The sequence below is a fragment of the Mus musculus genome, chromosome 4 (genome assembly GCF_000001635.26).
Source record: "Mus musculus strain C57BL/6J chromosome 4, GRCm38.p6 C57BL/6J".
NCBI lineage: Eukaryota > Metazoa > Chordata > Mammalia > Rodentia > Muridae > Mus > Mus musculus.
In genome coordinates this window covers 128481718-128501267 of record NC_000070.6, presented here as the reverse complement: position 1 = coordinate 128501267, position 19550 = coordinate 128481718, and the positions used below count along the sequence as shown (strand labels likewise).

At 48.5% G+C, this 19550-nt stretch overlaps 1 protein-coding gene across 7 annotated transcripts in view; it reads right to left on the bottom strand.

The window, feature by feature from the left end:
• The window catches only part of Csmd2 (CUB and Sushi multiple domains 2), a 581156-nt gene that overhangs the window by 66393 nt on the left and 495213 nt on the right, over positions 1-19550 (bottom strand). For all 7 annotated transcript variants that reach the window (XR_001784158.2, XR_001784159.2, XR_001784160.2 and 4 more), the window contains 5 exons: positions 17792-17908; positions 14258-14467; positions 7808-7996; positions 5070-5247; positions 3921-4066 (listed from right to left, as the gene is read on the bottom strand). Coding sequence is in view for 2 of the 7 variants with exons in the window: in XM_011240560.3 (XP_011238862.1) it covers positions 3921-4066; positions 5070-5247; positions 7808-7996; positions 14258-14467; positions 17792-17908 (840 nt within the window). In the remaining 5 variants the exon portion in view is untranslated. The remainder of the gene's footprint in view (positions 1-3920; positions 4067-5069; positions 5248-7807; positions 7997-14257; positions 14468-17791; positions 17909-19550) is intronic.

The following is a 19550-nucleotide window of genomic DNA, read 5'->3' as shown; positions in this document are numbered from 1 at the left end:
CACACTCAGCACCCCAAAGGGAGAGAGCTTCCAGGTTTGGCTTAGTTACTTGTCTTGTTACTGTAACAAAATGCTCTAGGCAAGCAACTTCTGGAAGGACAGTTTTATTTAGGCTCACAGTTTGAAGGCACAGTCCATCACAGCAGGGAAGGCACGGTGGCAGGAGAACAAGGCGGCTGGTAACGTTGTATCCACAGTCAGGAAACAGAGAGAGACTTGAATGCTGCTGGTTCCTCCCTTTTGTACAGTCTAGGCTTCAGGCACACAGATCGGTACCACCCACTTTTAGAGTATGTCTTCCCACCTCAGTGAACATCTCTCTGGAAACTCCCTCACAGGCATGCCCAGAGGCTTGTCTCCAGGTGACAGTCATTACTGTGAATGCCAGCAGAGAGTCCTTCGATGAAGACTGGGTCACAGAATCACCACTTCAGGAGACCTGGCCTCTTTTTAAACTGGATCAGTTCTAAAAGGCTTCTGTCGACCTTCGTGGTTTTGGACACTTAGGACGGTCGTGTGTCACCATGTGGTGAACCGAGGCTGGAGAGACCTCCTGCTGAAGTGCATCCAGGCCGTGCATCCTTGGACCAGCATTGATCGGGCTCTCTGACTCTGCCATCACCCTGCTGTCTCCTCGCCACTGGGGCCTCCTGCCATCACGTGGTTAAAGTGGCCTGCTCCAGGCTTCCCCATCCCCCTTCGTCATTACAGCCCAGAAGATGATTTGCAGCCGTGCAAACATCTCATCCTTAAACAGCTTCCACTTCACTTCTCTACCTGCTTTGGTTCACAGGTTCCTGACCATTTGCTGCTATTATTAATGACTTTGATTTTCAAATGCTCTCCAACGTGGCCAGCAGGTGTCCCTTCAAGCCAATTTCTAAGTTTTTTTTTTTTCTGACCTATCTCCATCACTCCCTAGACATTTCCTTATTTTCAGCTCTAAGATGTTTCTGTCTTGTCTTGCCTCCTCAGCCCCAGCCTTGGGATTAGCTGTTTCTTCCTGGAGCTCTGTTCCATCTAGTGGAAAATGCTATTCAGAAACTAAGACCTGGAGCTAGATGTACTCCCTGCTCCCAGAGATGCTGTTCACGGCCTCTTGGTGGCAGAGCTGGGGAATCTAAGCATGTGTGTACACACATGTTTCTATATGGACACATATTCTCTCACATTGCAAAGAGTGATCTCAGAGTGACTGTGACAGTTTGGGTCCAACACCAATGGTTACATTCTGACCTTTGTTCTTCCTGTGTGTTTGCGGCAGGCTTCCTCTAGTCTGAGAAGCCAGTCTTCTAGTGTCCTTTTCTTAGCTGATGAGTGACAGAATGGAAGCAAATTCCTGTTTTATTGCTGCCCCTCCTCTTTTACCATGGGCTCTGACTGTGCTGTCTGGACCCATCCTCTGTGTGGATGTCCTTCTCATTCCTCTTGGGCTTCACACCTGACGGAGGTGCCTCCTCATCTGTCCCAGAGTCTGACACCATGTGCCAATTCCCTCCCCTTCAGACGCCCACTCATCTATCACCAAGGGTGTCAACTATCTCTGTCAGGCAGCCCCTCAGTGTACCATGCTCCATCACCTTGGTGGACTCCACAGTCGGTCTCGTTCCCTCTCACGCTGGCAGATGTAGATGCCTGGTCTTGGTTGTCCTGCTCACTAAGTGTCTCAGGTCGCATTTGAAGCTGGTGTTATTGAGTCTCTTGAGATGGAGGCAGCCCCTTCCCCCCAACCCTGCTCACTTGTATGCTGCTTCAGGGACGTTTCCTCTGCTACTCAAATCCACTTTCTCCTTTTGAGAACATGTCACAGAGCCATTTCATACGTCTCTCTGCAGCATCTTTCCTTCCTACCTATTGGTGCTTACAGGAAAACAAAGCTACCAGGATCGCTGCTTGGTGATGGGAAGGTGGAACACTATTCCCTGACCCCTTCTCTCACTGTTCTCCAGCTTCCATAGAGGAAGGACCTTCTCCTCTGCCCCACCTGCCAGTGAGCCCTTCCCTTGCCTCTTACTCAGCACATGCTATTCACCATAGGGGTTTTACTGATCCACAAGTCCGCTACTGTGTTCTCTCCCCGGAGAAAGCAAAGTCTCTGGGTGCGGCTGGCATTTTGCTGGGCAGGAAACATGGACAGTCAATGGAGACATGAAAGGAGGCTCACCCGCCACATGGAAAGTGGGGTGTCTTTGATGATTCCACCTGATTGGTAAACATGGTAAGAACTCTGTTTGTGAGGCCACTGGACAGGAAGGTGTGTCCTCTGTTGCTGAGAAGTGACACTTCGTTGTAATCACATGGTAAGATACATTTACATTCCCTAGCAACCTTATACGCCAGCGCTTGTAACCTTATCATTCTGTGGGGGTGGGTGGGGCTTGTTTGTAACGGGGAATAGACACAGTGTCCATATTGACTGAAGTAAAGTCAGTCGGTGCTCATTAACAAGAGACTAGGTAAAGGACTCCACTTTTAGGCAGTGGAATATTAGGCAACATGAAAAATGAACCAAGCATAGTCATATGTATCCGTGTGAATTTTAAAAATCAAACAAGTACCACAGGATTTGCCTGGCGCCTTGGGGATGTCACATGAGGCTGTCACTATCACGGTGATAGTGACGGTGCCATTTAGTGGCCCCTGGTTCTTTGCTGGGGCCAGGTACAGGTTGTGGGGACGCCTGTGCAGGAGCCACTGCTAATCCCCTTTTGTAGATACTGAAAGCAGATTATCACAAAATCCTAGAAAGTAGAAAAGGTGCCCAGGGTCCTGTGGCTCCTATGGGGCAGAGCCAGGGTGTGAACCCAGGCAGCGCTTCCTTCTGGAGTCCATGCTGTGTTGCTCTAGGGGATGGTCACACAAAATTGAAAAGAAATTCAAAGCCTGAGTCTCTCTCCTTGCTTGGGGAAGAGGCATTGACTCTACCCTCCTCCGTGTGTGTGTGTGTGTGTGTGTGTGTGTGTGTGTGTGTGTGTGTGTGCGTGCGTGCCTGTCTGTCTGTGTATGTACACATACTCGGGCATGTCATGATGCACCGAGTCTGAGGTCTAAGGACAACTTTCCGGAACTGGTCCTTGCCTTTCCCCCTTGTATGTGAGGCAGGGTCTCTCTTGTGTTTGCTAACATGTTAAACAGGCTGGCCTGTTTGTGAGCGTCCACTTCCCCCTAGGAATGCTGGGATTGCGGATGTGCACCATCACACCTGGCTTTTTTCCATAGGTTTGCAAAGTCAAAGTCATTGGTAACATGGGGATGACGACAGTAATCACCTCACAGGAGTCTCAGAGATCACCAACCCCCAGGTGAGGAGCTAGAGGTCACCGTCAGAGAGAGGTCACAGAAAGTCACACACACCTGACTGTAGGTAGAGCTAGGAATAGATTTCAAATACACACTGCTTTGGGAACGTGGCTGTTGTTCCATAGAGGCGCACGTGCCCACAGAAATGGTTTTATAACTCTTCTCTGTTAGGTCTGTTAATAATAAGATTGAGAAACATTCAGCCCCCACAGTGAACTTCAGACTAGAAGAAAATAGGCAGCTGGCAAGGCAACCACATCTGGACTGTTTATGCTTGTCCAGGACGAAACCACTCTGCCTGTCCCTGTGCCACCAAGCAAAGGGCTCAACAGAGCCCCAAGAGCCGGGTGGGAAAACTGCCTTATGGAAGTGAGGGATGAGTAGGGGATATGGGGGGGGGTGGAACAGACAGGTCAGCTGTGAGTCACCCCAGATGGCCTCTGGTACTTCTGTATCCCAATAGGATGAGGAAAACAATGTAGTAACAGAGCCCTGGGTTGGCAGAGCCCGCTATAGGCTGGAAACATTGTAGCTCAGACTCACTAAAAGCCACCCAGCTAGCAAACACAGCCTTGATTGGAAAGCAGGCGTGCCCCACCTGACCGAGCTCTCCTACTGACCTGAGAAGGCAATGGCGAAGATCCCACCCGTGGCCGTGTCCCGGTGGAACTTGAGCAGGACCTGGTTGGAGGAGCTGTGTGCTATTTTCTTGGACAAACTCCGGGTGAAGACCCCAAGCTGCAGAGATGTCTGCTGTGGCCCATCCCTGCGCACAGGAAAGAAAGTCCTGCATGCCATTGGCTGCCTTGAATGTCTGCTGTTCCTGGAGTCATCGGTGGCCCTGAGAGGGACCTGTGGTGGGTGGCTGTGACTCTAGGAATCTCTCTAACACCTCTCTGTGAGGTCTTCCAATAGAGTTGAGGGGAACCCTTATTCATTTGATTCTTCCCTAGACCTACCCCCAACCCCTGTTGGGTGGACTTCTGGGTCAACAGAGGCCTCATGGGGGGAGGGGCTGCTGGTATCACCATAGACCTTCTTTGTTAAGAAAACTGTGGTAGAACTCTTTTGCTGCTCTCTGCAAGCGCCTTGCTACCCAAGCAAAGACAACACCCATGCTACATTTTGGGGCAAATGACCTCTTGCCTGGAACCTTACCTAGTGCCTTCTTTCTGTTCCTAGCTATGGTTTGCAAATTACTCAGAGTTTTGAGAAATATTATTCCTCTACCCCTTGATGATTCCTGGAATGCCATTAACTTCCAAGCAAAAGAGTTTTTTTTTTTTTTTTTTAAATGTTACATATCTTTGTCCATAGATTCAGTCATCTGGGGAAAATTGTCTAGGAAACTGCCCTTATCAGGCCACTGTCTATAGAGCTCTGTAACTAAGCGTTGGTTGCTCAATTCAGTAACCATTAGAGATACATGGCTGCTTACGTTTAAATTCATTAAAATTAAACACAATTTAAAAACTGGTCTTGTGGCTGCCATGTTGGACGGCATGGACGTAAAACACCACCGTTGGGTCAGAATGCTCTGTGGGGCAGCACTGGCTCAACACATGATGACAAGAGGAACTTTACATAATGTCACAGCAAACCTTTCCCCTTCTTAGTCTGGACAGCTTAGTTAGGTGTAAGTGGAATGCAGAGTAAGCCTGCATAACTACACCATTCCCAACCATTGGCACCTTCACTGGCTGCGGAAAGGGCCCCAGGCTGGGGCTTGCTGACCTTTCAATCCTCTCCCGTCATGCATCTGATCTTACCAGACAGTGATGTAGTCTCCGAAGGGCTCTATCTGGAGCAGGCTGAGGTTGAGATGAACGCCATGACCAATGGGGACAGTGATCTGCCAGACGCAGTCCTGGGAGCTGGAGTAGGGACTGGGGTATCCAGGCGAATACACGGTGCCATTAAAAGAGGTGATGTTCCCACCACAGGGGACTGCCAGGGAGGAGATGCAAACAGAAGAGAACCCAGATGTCTTCCCCGTAAAACCTCAGTTCTCAGTATTGTTTTGCCAGGAGGTTGGTAGAGGGGGAAGATACAGGGCTGCGTGGTTGTGCCTGGCCATCACCAACATTGCTCCTGGACTGTCTATCAATCATCTCTTCAGGAGCTTCTGTGCTTACTCCACCTTGGCCTCCTCTTTCTCACAGAACAGGCCTGTAGAGAAGGGGTTGCCCTTGAGAGCTCTTCTGATCCCTGTCCTGGGTATGGGGAGGAACCAGTGTTAATATTGGGGCTGCACTGCTTTTGCTGGGAGGAGCTGGTGGATTATGAAAACCTCTTTCCTCTCTGACTTGTTCTTTCTAGAATGGCATTTCTGATCTAGTTTTTTTTTTAATTAAATTTAGCATTTACTTCTTTATTTTTGTGGGTGTGTACACACGAGGATGTGACGTGCATATATGCATGTGCGTGTGCACGCTCAGGTGTATACCGAGTACTGAGGTTGACATCTGAATCTTCATCGATCACATTCCATCTTGTTCTATGAGGCAGTGTCTCTTAATTGAATCCAGAGCTTGTCAGCATGGCTAGACAGCTTGTTTCAGGGGATCCTGTTTCCCCTCTCTGAGTGCTGGAATTACAGTTGGGTCTCCACACTCATCCAGCGTTTACGTGGGCTCAGGGAGTCTGAACTCGAGTCCTCACACTTGCATAGCAAGTGTTTTATATGGTTTTTGGATTTTTTTTTTTCAGTGAGGCTAAGGTTGGGTTCAAATCATTGGCTATGCCACATATCAGTCACATGACCATAGACATGTAGTTCACTCTCTCTGAGTCTGTTTCCTCGGGAGTGAAATAGACTAAGAATAACCCTCATGAGAAGGTGGGAACAATTGGCTAAAACGATGTATGAGAAGTGGTCAGGGCTGTAATGAAGCTCAGGGATGGAGAGCTCGATGAGCATCCATGAGGCCTTGGGTTTGAATCTCCATAGGCAATCAATCAATCAATCAATCAATCAATCAATTAATCAGTCAACAAACAAAATGTTTGGCTGTAGGGAGTGGGTCTGATGCTAAGGTCCTGCTCCCCAGTTGGTTCTTGATCTATCAGTAAAGATGCCAGGGGCCAATTGCTGGGCAGAAAGAAAAAGGCAGGACTTTCGGGTCCCCAGAGGGGAGGGGAAGAGATGCAGAGGAGGAGTTTTTCACCATGCTTTGGAGGGACAAAAGGTGACCAGCCATGTGAGATCTGGGGCAGAGCAGCCATAGGCTGCTTCTCCAGGCGGGAGGTTAGGGTGTTGAGCTGGGTAACTGAACAACTAAAGTTGAGGGCAGATTTAGGGTGCTGAGCTAAGGGTATTGGGAAGAGAATGCTAGTCTCAGGAGATTAGCCCTGCCAGCAATTGAGCCAATAAGTCAGGTTGAAATTGAGCAACGTGTGTGTGTGTGTGTGTGTGTGTGTGTGTGTGTGTGTGTGTGTGTGTCTGTGTTTTTCATCCGCATATCCAAGGGAATCTGGGTGGGGCTAGTACCATGGCTGTTCCCGGATGTGTGTGTGTGTGTGTGTGTGTGTGTGTGTCTGTGTTTTTCATCTGCATATCCAAGGGAATCTGGGTGGGGCTAGTACCATGGCTGTTCCCGGATCTTAAGGCAGGGTAGCAGAAGCTACCTACACTCACTCAACCTTTGGCTCAGTTTCTTGCCCGCAGACACAGCCCTTGCTTTAGGTGTCTTTCTCTATAGACCGCTACTACTGTGCGTTCACCGCCTCTGTGAGAAGCCATCTGTGGAACCCTCTGGTTCTCAGGAAATGTCCTGCTTTACTGAGGGAGAAAGTGAAACTCAGTCTACAGAGATAGATCTGACAGCTGACCCCTGAGCTGAAGCGCTTTCTCCTGGGTTACTGTCCCTGCAGAGCCTGCCCATCTCAAGACTGATTCTAGCATCTCCTCCAAGAAAATTCTAGGCTGTCAGAGTAAGACAGGAAGGAAAGTGGAAGTGGGGTGTCTCTATAGGGAAAGGGAGCCACACAGCCTCTTGGTCATCTTCACTTTGGTTCTGCTTAAGGAAGAAGGCCCAAGAATGCTCCATCTCTAGAGACATGAGATTGCCAGCTCAGCTCTCATCAAACACAGGTAGGAAGAAGGGGACTAATGAGGCAGGTGAGGAGGAACCAGAGTTTTTAGGAAAAGGCATCATTCCCTTCCCTTTGGGGAAGTGCCATGATTAACTCTCTCTGAGACTCAGCCTCATTGTGGCACCTTCCCATCTACTTGGGGACCATTAGCTCATCAGGGTGGATCTTCCTATGGGCCTGATATATCAATCTCTTGGCTATAGCATACATCTCCAGGCCCTTCCTAGGATGTTCTCAGAGCTCTGTCACATGGACTCTCTTCCTGGCTGGGTGGCTCCTACCTCTATGGAAACAAAATGGACAAGGCTTGCTTGGACCTCCACCTTTGTCGATCCCTCGGAGTAGCCGGTAATAATAGGATGCTGTGTTTCTATGACTACCCCAGGAAGGACCATCAGGGCAAGAGTCATACCTTCACACCTGGGTAGGGGGTGGTCCCAGTTCCGATTGGTGCCATGCTGACAGGTGAGGACAGGCTGGCCGGTCAGTTGATATCCTGGAAGGCACTCGAAGGTCACTGATTGTCCAACATTATAGCCAGCTCCCCTCACGATGCCATTGGCAAAAGGCTCTGGGTCTGGGCACTCTTGGAGTTCGTAGGCTAGAAAAGATTAGGAGAAACGTCACTTTATTCTTTCTGGGGATTTAACTGGTTGTCAGCTTTAGATGCATTCGTTAAATTTCTCTATGCCTACTCTTTTTCTTGCATTGAGTGCAATGGCATCTGTGGAGCCCTTGGTACAATCCTGGCACGTGGGAAGAGCCCCTTACGTGTTACTGGCTATTCATGCTTCCACTGGGAAAAGAGGCTCAAGGACTGTACTGGCTAGTTTTGTGTCAACCTGACACAGCTGGAGTTCTCACAGAGAAAGGAGCTTCAGTTGAGGAAATGCCTCCATGAGATCCAACTGTAAGGCATTTTCTCAATTACTGATCAAGGGGAAAGGCCCCTTGTGGGTGGTGCCATCTCTGGGCTGGTAGTCTTGGTTCTATAAGAGAGCAGGCTGAGCAAGCCAGAGGAGGCAAGCCAGTAAAGAACATCCCTCCATGGCCTCTGCATCAGCTCCTGCTTTCTGACCTTCTTGAGTTCCAGTCCTTCATCCTTTGGTGATGAACAGCAGTATGGAAATGTAAGCTGAATAAACCCTTTCCTCCCCAACTGCTTCTTGATCATGATGTTTGTGCAGGAATAGAAACCCTGATTAAGACAAGGACCATATTGATGGCAGAACTGCTGTTCACTGAATATCTTCTCAGGGTCACACATTGGTCTAGGTATCCTCATGTTTATCTCGAGGTCACAAACACAGAAACACTGAGGTGAGGGGGCCTTTCCAGCTCTGCTAAGTTAGAACCTATGAAAACATTTTGGGGGAATAAGTCAAATCGCAGGCAAGATGGGAGCTTTTGTGGGGTTGGAGTAGAAAAGCTGCCCTCACGAGACCCCCTCCTGGCAATGGCTGAGGCCTGTCCAATAGGCAGAGGCAGCTGGGGCACTGGCTAAGCGTGTATCAGAGAGCAAAGCCTCTGGCTAATTGGGTACACTGGATGAAGAATACTCTTTGTGGCAGTAATTGGGAGCTCTCTGCACAGGGAACTGGCAGGAGGAGGAGATGGGCTATTTCCACAGCAGACACACTCAGTGGGAACAGCTGGGGATGAATGACGCTCTGCGGAAGTGGATGAGTTAGCATAGGTTAATAAGAATAAGCATGACCTCGAGGCTAACGGCTCCGCCATGCCCACTCTGCAGTGGTGGCTGGGCTCCATGTCTCCATTTGACATTGCAAAGGACCGTCTCAGTGGGAGGAATATGCACATTTCACTACAAGTCCCTTGGAGGGAAGCTTGGGAAGAAGTTCAGTTGATTTGCCTTGCAAGCAGGGACCTGAGTTTGATACCCAGGACCTATGTGGGCTTCCCTCCCTCCCTATTTTATTTCCTCCCCACCCCACCCTACCCGACCCTACCCCTTCCCCCCCTTTTTTTTTTGCCAGGAATAGTAGTTGCAGTGTGCATTAATGATCCTGGTACTGAGGAAGCATAGACAGGCAGATCCCTGGAGCTTGTTAGTTGCCAAGCCTCTTTGATGAGATCCAAGCTCTGAGAGAGCTGGCCTCAAAGAAGGGTGCATAGCACCTGATGCATGAGGGACAAAGGAGGTGGTCTGGCACACACAGATACATGTACACCTGCACATGCATATACATGTGCATATGTACACACACACACACACACACACACACACACACACACACACAGAAAGGAGAAATCACTGAGGTGACTGCATGTATCAAAGAACTGAGCAGACACCATGGGCATAGGTGGGCCAGAATGGAGCCATTTTGGGTGTTTTGCCCATAAAGTCTAAGAGGAGGCAGGAGCCTAATTGCCCCAGTATGCTGCATTGGGAGCCTTGATTGGAGCTCTGTGGACTGGAGTCAGACAGCAAGGAGACTGAAGAGAGCAGCCACAGAGTCAAAAGCCAGAGTAGCTTTGATGAGAGCGGTGTCACTTGAGGAAGTAGCTTTTCCAAAAGGGAGAAACTTCAAGGAGGGTCACCTGATTCCTTTCATTCCAAGACAGATCTCAGAGCCCTTCAGAGGGAGAGATAGATCCCGAGGAGAGGAATTATTCTGTTTCTTAAAGCAGACCTTCTCAGGGAAAGGGGCTAGCCTTCCAAAAGGGGAGATCACCGTGCGGACACATGCACCCAGAAAAATTGCTATCATTTCAAATTTGAATTTGGACAGCTCCTAACATTTTGGAGCAGTTGTACACTTTAGTCATCATGCTATGAACATGATTCTTCAGAGATTTTCTTTGTTTGTGTGTGTGTCTGTATATCTGTCTTAGTTAGGATTTTACTGCTGTGAACCAACACCATGACCAAGGCAACTATTGTAAGGACAACATTTAATTGGGGCTGGCTTACAGGTTCAGAGGTTCAGTCCACTATCATCAAGGCAGAAGCATGGCAGCATCCAAGCAGGCATGATACATGAGGAGCTGAGAATTCTACATCCTCATCTGAAGGCTGCTAGCAGAATACTGGCTTCCAGGCAGCTGGGAGGAGTGTCCTATAGCCCACAACCACAGTGACACACCTACTCCAACAGGGCCATACCTTCTAAAAGTGCCACTCCCTGGGCCAAGCATATGCAAACCATCACACTAGTATATGTATGTGTTCTCCATGTGTGCATGCACATGCATGAGTAAGTGAGTGAGTGAGTGAGTGTGTGTGAATGTGTGTGTGTGTGTGTGTGTGTGTGTGTGTGTGTGTGTGAATGTGTGTGTATGGCAAAGGTTAATTCAGGTGTCTTCCCTGATCACTCTTCACCATGTTTTGAGCCTGGAACTCAGCAGTTGAATGAACTGGTTGGCTACTGAGCTCCTGAGACCCTCCTCCCCCCTCCCCCATGGTTATAGATACAGGCCTCAGGCTTCTGTGGCAGGAACTTTACCTATTAAGCCATGGGATAAGTTAAGCGTAAGCAAACATAGCTACCATTAAACATTTTCTGGAAATATCTGCCTGAAGAAAGACACAGAAGCAACAGCCTAGGGATGCTGGACTGTCCATTTGGGGAAATTTTGAGGAGAAAGAGCTAGATTATTTCAAGGAAATTTGAAGGGACAAATAGGCCACGGCCCACAGAAACAGCCTCTCTGGGGACAGATGGCTCTTCTGCAAAATTGGGGACCCAAAGAACCCATTCTCTTTGGAGGGGGAGCATGGGGAAGAGGACTAAGAGCTCAGAATCTGTTTATACTCAACAACCGTGGAGAATGCACACCAGTTTGTTAGAGAGAATAATTTGCATCTATCACAAATTAGAGACCTTGGTTGAAGCAGCTGGGCCTCTGGCACTAGAGACGCCCTAGGCCGAGGAGTTGGGACCATCACCACAAGAAAGCTTAATGAAAGCTGAGCTCCAGTCCAAGGAGCAGGTGGCCTCGCGCTGAGTGGCACACGGCTAGGCTTCTGATTCAAAGGAGCTTCAGGCAGATTCTGATCCCAGAAGGAAAGGCCTCCATTATGTTGTCTTGGACTCCTCAGAGGGACAGCTGGGCCACCTCAGGTAGGCAGGCGCAACAGGATTCCTTCTCAAAGAAAGGAAAGGGCTGGGAGTGCCAGGAGGAGGTTCTCTGATCCAGGGGTGGCAGCTGTGTGTGGGAGAGTGCGAGGTCTCTTCTGGGGATCCCAGAGCAAATGGTAGTTTTGAGTAATACAGTTTTACAAAGACAAACGGACTTGCCAGGCCGGCAGTGTGCAGGAGCCTCCATCCTACTGCATGGGCTCAATGTGTGGGCTGTGCCCGTGAAGGTGTGAGGTGAGCCTTGAGCCAACCTTGACCCAGCGGTTGCACTGTCAACGATTATGTTTACGAGAGCTGAGTGTCAGGGAGAGATCGCAGGTTGAGCTGCATGTTCACGTGTTGACGTCTGTCTGAATGCCCAGAACGTCAGAAAGTGACCCTTATTTGAATAGATGACCCCTGCTCATTCCACATAAACTAGAATGGCTGTAGGGAAGGGGGGCGATCTGATTGGCTGGTGTCTTTATAAGAAGGGGGGAGCATGACTGTCCCCCATGCTACATCCCATAATGTGTCTACTCATTGACATTCCCACCAAGAGCATGGAAGATTCCTTCTGTCCCCTGTCCTTGCCAGCACACAATTAGAGGGCGTTCTGAGTGCTAGGCACGTCAGATAGAGTGTAAATGTTTAGGTTGATAAGAATACAAGCCACCTTGATTTGATCAAGCACGATATTCCTGTCTAGAAACATCACATTGCATGGTACTCTTTCTTTACTAAAAATATATGTGATCAAATACTTTGTATTTACATTATTTACATTTTCTTCCCAGATACACACACACACACACACACACACACACACACACACACACACACTAAATGAAGAAAAGAATAAAATTTAGGGGTTGTCTTTGGGAAATAATCCCATCCTGTGGCTATATTTTCTTGTTTTTGCTCTTTAACAAGCTGAATGCGCTAATGAATTTTATCTGTATAACTCCAAATTAACATTGGGTGTGGGGAATTGCAAGGCAGCCCTGTTGGCTGTTACAGTGGATACACTGCTGGCTGGACAGACGACGGCTCCTTCCTCTGTGTAGGGGAAGGGGCGGAACTAGGAGAGTAATTTGACTTCCATGACACATGACATAGCCTGTGTGTGTCCACCCAGCCAATGCCTCACCGTGAAGCCTCATCCCCTAGTGGGAGGATATTTGGAAGCTGGGCCTCTGGAGGTCTCCCCTGGAGATCTGGGCTGGGTCTCTATAAAAGAAGCCTTACAGAGGTCTTTAAATCCATCTACCAGTGAGGACACAGAAAGAGGGTGCCACCATGAACCAGAGAGCATGCTCTCCCAGACGTGGGATTGTCAGCACCTTGATCTTAGACTTTTCTGCCTCCAGAAGAGGGAGGAATGGGTTTCTGTTGTCTCTGAGCTGCCAGCTGCCAACATCTGTTACCAGAAGAGCTGGCTGGTGTCTCCTGCTCACTGAAACAGCTGTACAGCTGCAGGGTTTTAAAAAGAAATGTGTACCAGTATTAGCAATATATAAATATATATGGGTATCATATATTAGTATAATATATAATATATAGCTATAAATCTTATATGTTATATATAACAAATATATAATACATATGTTACAACATATGTATATATGCATTCATGTATACACATATGCATGCACAAATGAATGTATGTATATATGCAAGTATGTATGAATGCATGTATGTATATATGTATGTATGTATATATGCATGTATGTATGCCTATATATGCATGTATGCTTGTACATATGCATGTGGGAGGAAGTGAGTGAAAGGAGCTGAGTTGGGACCAGAGCAAGTACTTCTCTCAGTGGCACTAGGAGAACATTCAGGGCTGAAGTTCCACTCGTGTGGGGCTGCCCCGTACAACCGTGCAGCCAGTGCTGATGACTGACTGGCCCCTCACACAGAAAAGCCTGAGTTGCTATGAAGGGGATTTTTTTCTGGGAATGCACTTAAGGAACACTGGGTTTTATGTGAGGAGACAGATCCTCTGCCAGCATACAGGTGAGTCGCCTGAGGAAACAAGGAAATGCCATCTGAGGTGAGTGCTGTTAACACTGGAATTCTCTATTCTCTCACTGGGAGCTGTGATGGTTTGTATATGGTTGGCTTAGGGAGTGGTACTATTTGGAGGTGTGGCCTTGTTAGAGTAGGTGTGTCATTGTGGGCTTGGGTTTAAGATCTTCACACTAGCTGCCTAGAAGTCAGTATTCTGCTAGCAGCCTTCAGATGAAGATGTAGAACTCTCAGCTCCTCCTGTACCATGCCTGCCTGGATGCTGCCATGTTCCTTCCTGAACCTGTAAGCCAGCCCCAATTAAATGCTGTCCTTATAAGAGTTGCCTTAGTCATGGTGTCTCTTCACAGCAGTAAAACCTTAACTAAGACAGGAGCTTTACTGGGAGCCTCTCAAAGTCAAGAGACATGGTGGGCAATGGGTGTCGGGGATTCCTGGGAGAAAACTGAGGGGTTACTTGTCTAGGACGCTCTTGACTCCCAGCCCTAGACACTGTGGAGCCTCAGTGGACTCTGTGAGGCCTGTGGCTCTGGCACAAACTGGGCATACCTTAGCTGTCTGTCAAACTGGGTTCGGTAGCTGTGAGGTGGGATGCGGAGAGGGCGCTGCCAACCAGAAGCCTCCACAGAGACCTGTTGCCCCTTAGTCCATCTGGCACCTCTTTGCATGCATAAGACGAGGGAGGTGGGTGACTGTGGGTCAGACACAGGGTTGGCAGTGAGCTACTGTGGCACTCTTGTTCTTACCCTGGTACTCCAGCTTGAATCCTGGCCGGTTCTGGGAATGGTCGCTGTGGAAGTACACGATGCTATCGTGGGACGTGGAGAGCAGGGATCCAGGCAGCTCACTCCCGCTGAACCTTCCCATCATGCGGCTGGTCTCGGAGGGGCCGCTCCGGATTTCTAAGAAGTCGTGGTTGGGCTCCGTGGAGAAGTTCAAAAACTGGATGTGAGCACCTGGGAGGGGGACAGAGGCAGACAGTGCTCAAAGCCGCACAGTCCCCCTCCCGGAAGGCTGTCCTCCCACGGTGACTCTTCCAGGGTCCAGAATCCCCACAACCACCAAAGCCCCAACCAGGCAGCTCTCCCAGGGCACATTCTGAGCTTTGCCCAAATAGTCTGGCCATCAGGGAGGATAAGAAAGTCAATAGGCTTTGCAATTAGTAATAAAGGCACTACTTATTTTCCGAGTTCCACCTGCAATCTATTTGATTTCATGGAAAGCCGGCTTCATGATTCCATTTGAACCATGTCTAATATCAATATAAAGATAGTTTCTCTAAAATAAACGTTTAGTTAAGAAATCACAACCCCCTTTGAATCAAAGGGCACATGTGGCCTTTCTTGCGGGTATATTCTAGAATCTTGAGGTGACTCTGAAGGACATGGCTAGGAAGCATATATCGTCTCACCTGATCCACTGAAGTCAATTGAAGTTTAGACGTGGGACCTTGGTGGGTTAATCAAGATCTCTTAGCCACCTGTCAGGTTACATGGATTTAATTAAGCCCCTGGGGTACATATTTACATAAGCCACGGAGAGAACTGAGGTTGGAACAGAATTGCTGGTATTTGTTTACAGACAAGGGTTTTCAAAATTGGATCACTATGGGAAAATGTTCTCCAGAGAAACCGATTTGCTTATTTGTGTAAGAAATGCCCACATGTTCACTGCATTGTTAACTGAGAAAAGCAGGTTGGAAAAAAAGAAGACACTGGAAATAGAAAAAAAAATGTAGATGTCAATTGTGATTTCTATATTTAAGAGCCTGGCAGAATACATACTCGTTTGCTAGTAATACCGAATGAGCTTGTGCCATGGGCTTGTGTCAGGCTAGGCATGGCCCAGGATGAGCGAGGTGGGATGGTCCTGGTGTTTATGAGCACCAAGCTGTTACCTAAAGACCTCTTCATGGTGAGGTCACAGAGTTTGAATTTTACAATATGTTCCTCTGCATTCTCTGGATTGGTAGGCTGACCCCTTAATATAATGGTTTGTGTGTCTTATTATGTTCAGAGCAATGGCCAGACGGGTGCTGAAGAGCTTTCATCTCCTGTCCTGTTCATTCACCTTAACTCTGTGTTACAGGATTCCATTCTGTACACTGTCTGCTTCCCCGCTCACTCTCCTCCTACGAACACAGGTTCCTTCCACACCATAGAGCATCTTTCTCTGAACCATCCTGGACCATTATCTGTAGAGCTGTGCTCTCTAGTCTTTGTCTGTGCAGCCTCCCATGCTGGAGAACTCTGCAGCCTGTGTGCCCAACTTTGGGTCCTATTAGGTGTGTGTGTGTGTGTGTGTGTGTGTGTGTGTGTGTGTGTGTGTGTGTGAAAAAACCAGGGTTGTGTTCACCACCTAACGGCAGAGGCACGTTACTGCAGAGGCTCTTTAAGCAATAACATCTTGTGTTCTAGAGGAGAAACAGGGTGCAGGAGCCCACTTGAAAGCAAGAGATCCTGGTATACCACTGGACCTGCAGCAGGCTCATTGCCCAGAGCTGGAAGACAAATGTAGTAGCAAGGGACCAAGTGCTTTGGTGGCTGAACACAAAGACTCAGAGAGGACAGCCACCCACTTAAACTTTAGTCCCAAGCTTGAAGACACAGCAATAAGAACTCTGGTCCACCTTGCCCAGTGTCTCAAATCCGGACTCTATGAAGATTGCCAAAGTTGTCTTCACTTTTCCCAGTTCCCTTCAAGAGATGGCTCTAGACACTAGGCTCTAGCCTTTGAGGGTCACCCCACTGTCTGAGAGCCCACCCTTGACACTATTAGTGATACTCAGTGATGCTTGCAGACAGGAGTCTAGCACGGCTGTCCTCTAAGGCTTCACCCAGTCACTGATTCAGATGGATGCAGAGACCATTGGCCAAACATTAGGGGGAGCTCCGGGACTCTTGTAGAAGAGTGGGGGATAGAACTGAGGGTGCCAGAAAGGGTGGGGGAGTCAAGGACACTACAAGAAGACCTACAGAACCAACTAATCAGTACCCATGGGGGCTCACAGAGACTGAACCACCAACCAAAGAGCATGCATGGGCTGGACCTGGGCCCCCTACACATATGCAGCATGGTCTCCATATGGATCCCCTAACAAGTGGAGTAGGGGCTGACTCTGACTCTGTTGCCACCCTTTGAATCCCTTTCCCCGAGTTGGGCTGACTTGTCTGGCCTCTGTGGGAGAGGATGCAACTAGTCCTGCTGCAACTTAATGTGCCAGGGTAGGCTGGTACCCATGGGAAGTACCTCCCTTCTCAGAAGAGAGGAGGATGAGCTAATGGGAGGAATGGAGGTAATCAGGATGTAAAGTGAATAAATAAATAAAATTAAGAAAAAAGAAAAGAGCAGTCTCCAGGCTGAGGCTAGTGGACTGAGAGGTTCCAAGCCTGGAAAAAGGTTTCATGGAAAAAGGAGATGGGGGTGGGGAACACACAATGGGGCATGGTGGTTACAACATTTTTTACATGTCACAGTGAAACCTATTACCTTGTAGAGTTAATTATGCAAATATAAACGGATAAGTAAGAGGAGTCCCCAGGACAGTTCTTTTCCTAGGCATAGTGCAGAATTTGGGCAAAAGGATTCCTACGATCAACCCCTCAGTTCCTTGTGGGCACAGAGCCTCAACCGTTTGGCACCGGCAACCAGGGTTAAATTATATTGCCAGAACATGCCATACGAATTGCTAGCAATTAAAATTTGCACCTAGACTAATGTCCTTCGCAGCCAACAACCCCCATGCCTGGAATAGTCCAGCTTCCTCTCTCAATCTCCGGGCCAGCTAGAATGTGTCTATGAAGGATGCCAACTCAATTTCATATTGACCTTGACTCAATTTAATTAGGATGATGAATGGGACAGGGGAGTTAAAAGCACAACCTGAGGTCTAGACTCAGCAAAATGGATTTCCTCTTCTTTTTATTCCAGGTAATTTCTTTCTTTTTCTTTTCTCTTTTCTCTTTTAAATGGTCCTGGAGATGGAACCTCGTGCGTCTCAAAGGCAAACTCCCCAGCCTACTCTTCCCTCAGCTACGTCTCTCCTTGAGTTTCTGATTCTATACCCCTGCGTTTAGTTCAGGGCTCAAATTATGGTAACCCTTAACCTTTCTCCCCCTACACTCCAATCTCTGCCATTCCCAAGACTGCACCAGACAGCAACGGATGAAGCCTAAGAAGGAGAGTGGTGGGTGCTGAGCTTACGCTGGGGTGGGGCAGTCAGCTCGTTTAATCTAGGCCTGGGCTCAGAGCTCCTGTCTCCCTGGAGGCTGCAGACTCACCAAAGCCCACGGGCAGCGAGATCTTCCAGGAACAATCCATATTACTGGGGTAGTTGCCCGGGAAACCGGGGCTCAGGATCACCCCTTCCATCTCTTCCACTGCTCCCCCACATTGCGCTGTGACAATGAGAGTCAGGTTAGGTCATCAAGGAGAGTGAAGGGCTAGGCAAGGGTCCAGAGCCACATTTTAAAACAGGTCCTGAGTCATAAACCTCAATGAGAACCCAAAGGGTCTCCCCGAACATCTGTACCCACGGGTAAAACCCAGAATGAAAAGTCAGGACTAAAGCAAAGGCTAGGATGCCAGGAGAGCCAGCATTGACCATGCCCTTCAGAGGTCAGAGACCTCAAAAAGGACATGCAGGGAGTGACAAAGCTCTGCTCCAAGAGAAGTCCTCCACTTCTTACATGATAGCTCAGTGCGCTCTCTCTCTCTCTCTCTCTCTCTCTCTCTCTCTTTCTCTCTCTCTCTCAATTCAGTCTTCACAACTGCAGACAAAGGATGGAAGGGAAGAGAAGGGACCAGCACACATTGTGTCCTCTTTGTGTGCTTGTAACTGCACCAGATCTATCTTCTATGGGGTAGGGTGTCTGGCTGTCAAGGCTCACCATGACATTTAGCTATGACAGAGGGTCTGGAGACATCTGATTTCAAGTTGTGAGGGACACCTCCGCAGCTGCTCAGTTGAAAACCATTTTGTATTTTACATCCTATGAGGAAAGATTATGTGAAGAAGAAAGGGGCTAATCAGTCATGGAGGCCCATGGAGGTGCTCAGGGAAGGAAATGCCAAGGGTCCAGACCAGCACTTTCTGAGCAGAAGGTGACTAGGAAGCACACCAGGAAAGAAAAGTCCCACCATTATGTCACAGTGCCCGCTGCACGTCCTGTGGGGCCATGGGTGAGTTCTATGCCACCCAGACCCTTCCAAGCCCAGATTCCAAAGCAGCAAAAAGGCACTAAGAACAGAAGCCATCTCAGGGAGCTGCTGGGAGGGGACTCGGGGAAGAATGCGTTTCACTTGGTGTAGGAGAGCTGATGTAAGCAGCAGACACCATGAGAGACAACTCATGTTCCTATGGTTTCCCGGGCCAAGCCTTTGGAGTACACTGGGTGAGCACCTAGGGCTTCAAGCCACAGATGTGACCCGCTCTACATGCAAGTGAAAGCGCAGAAGTGAAATTCTGTCACGCCAATGTGACATTCCCTTGACTCACTACTTTCCTGGGGACCCGTGGGGTGTGCTTCACTATCAGCCCCGCATTGAAAAACCTTCCCTTTCCACTTCTCACTTCTCTTTAACCTTTGAAGGAAGATTTCTGGGCTGGAGAAGATGACTTATCTGGTAAGGTACTTGCAGTATAAGTGTGAGGTCCTGAGTCTGGATGTCCAGCATCCATGTAAAGGCCAAGTGCAGTGCTGTACCTGTAATCTGAGTGCTGAGGTGGGGGTGGGGAGAGAAGGACTCCAGCAAACCTAGCTCAACCAGTGAGCTCCAGGTTTAGGGAGAGACCCTGTCTCAAAAAAAAAAAAAAAATCTGGAGAGTGGTTGAGGAAGACATGCACAGGCACACACACCCACACCACATGTATATACAACACACACACATAAACACACATTCACCAAGTGTATACACAACACACACATCAAGTATATATACAATACACATCAAGTGTGTACAACACACACAGACACCAAGTGTATATACAACACACACTAAGTATATACAACACACACACACCAAGTGTATATACAATA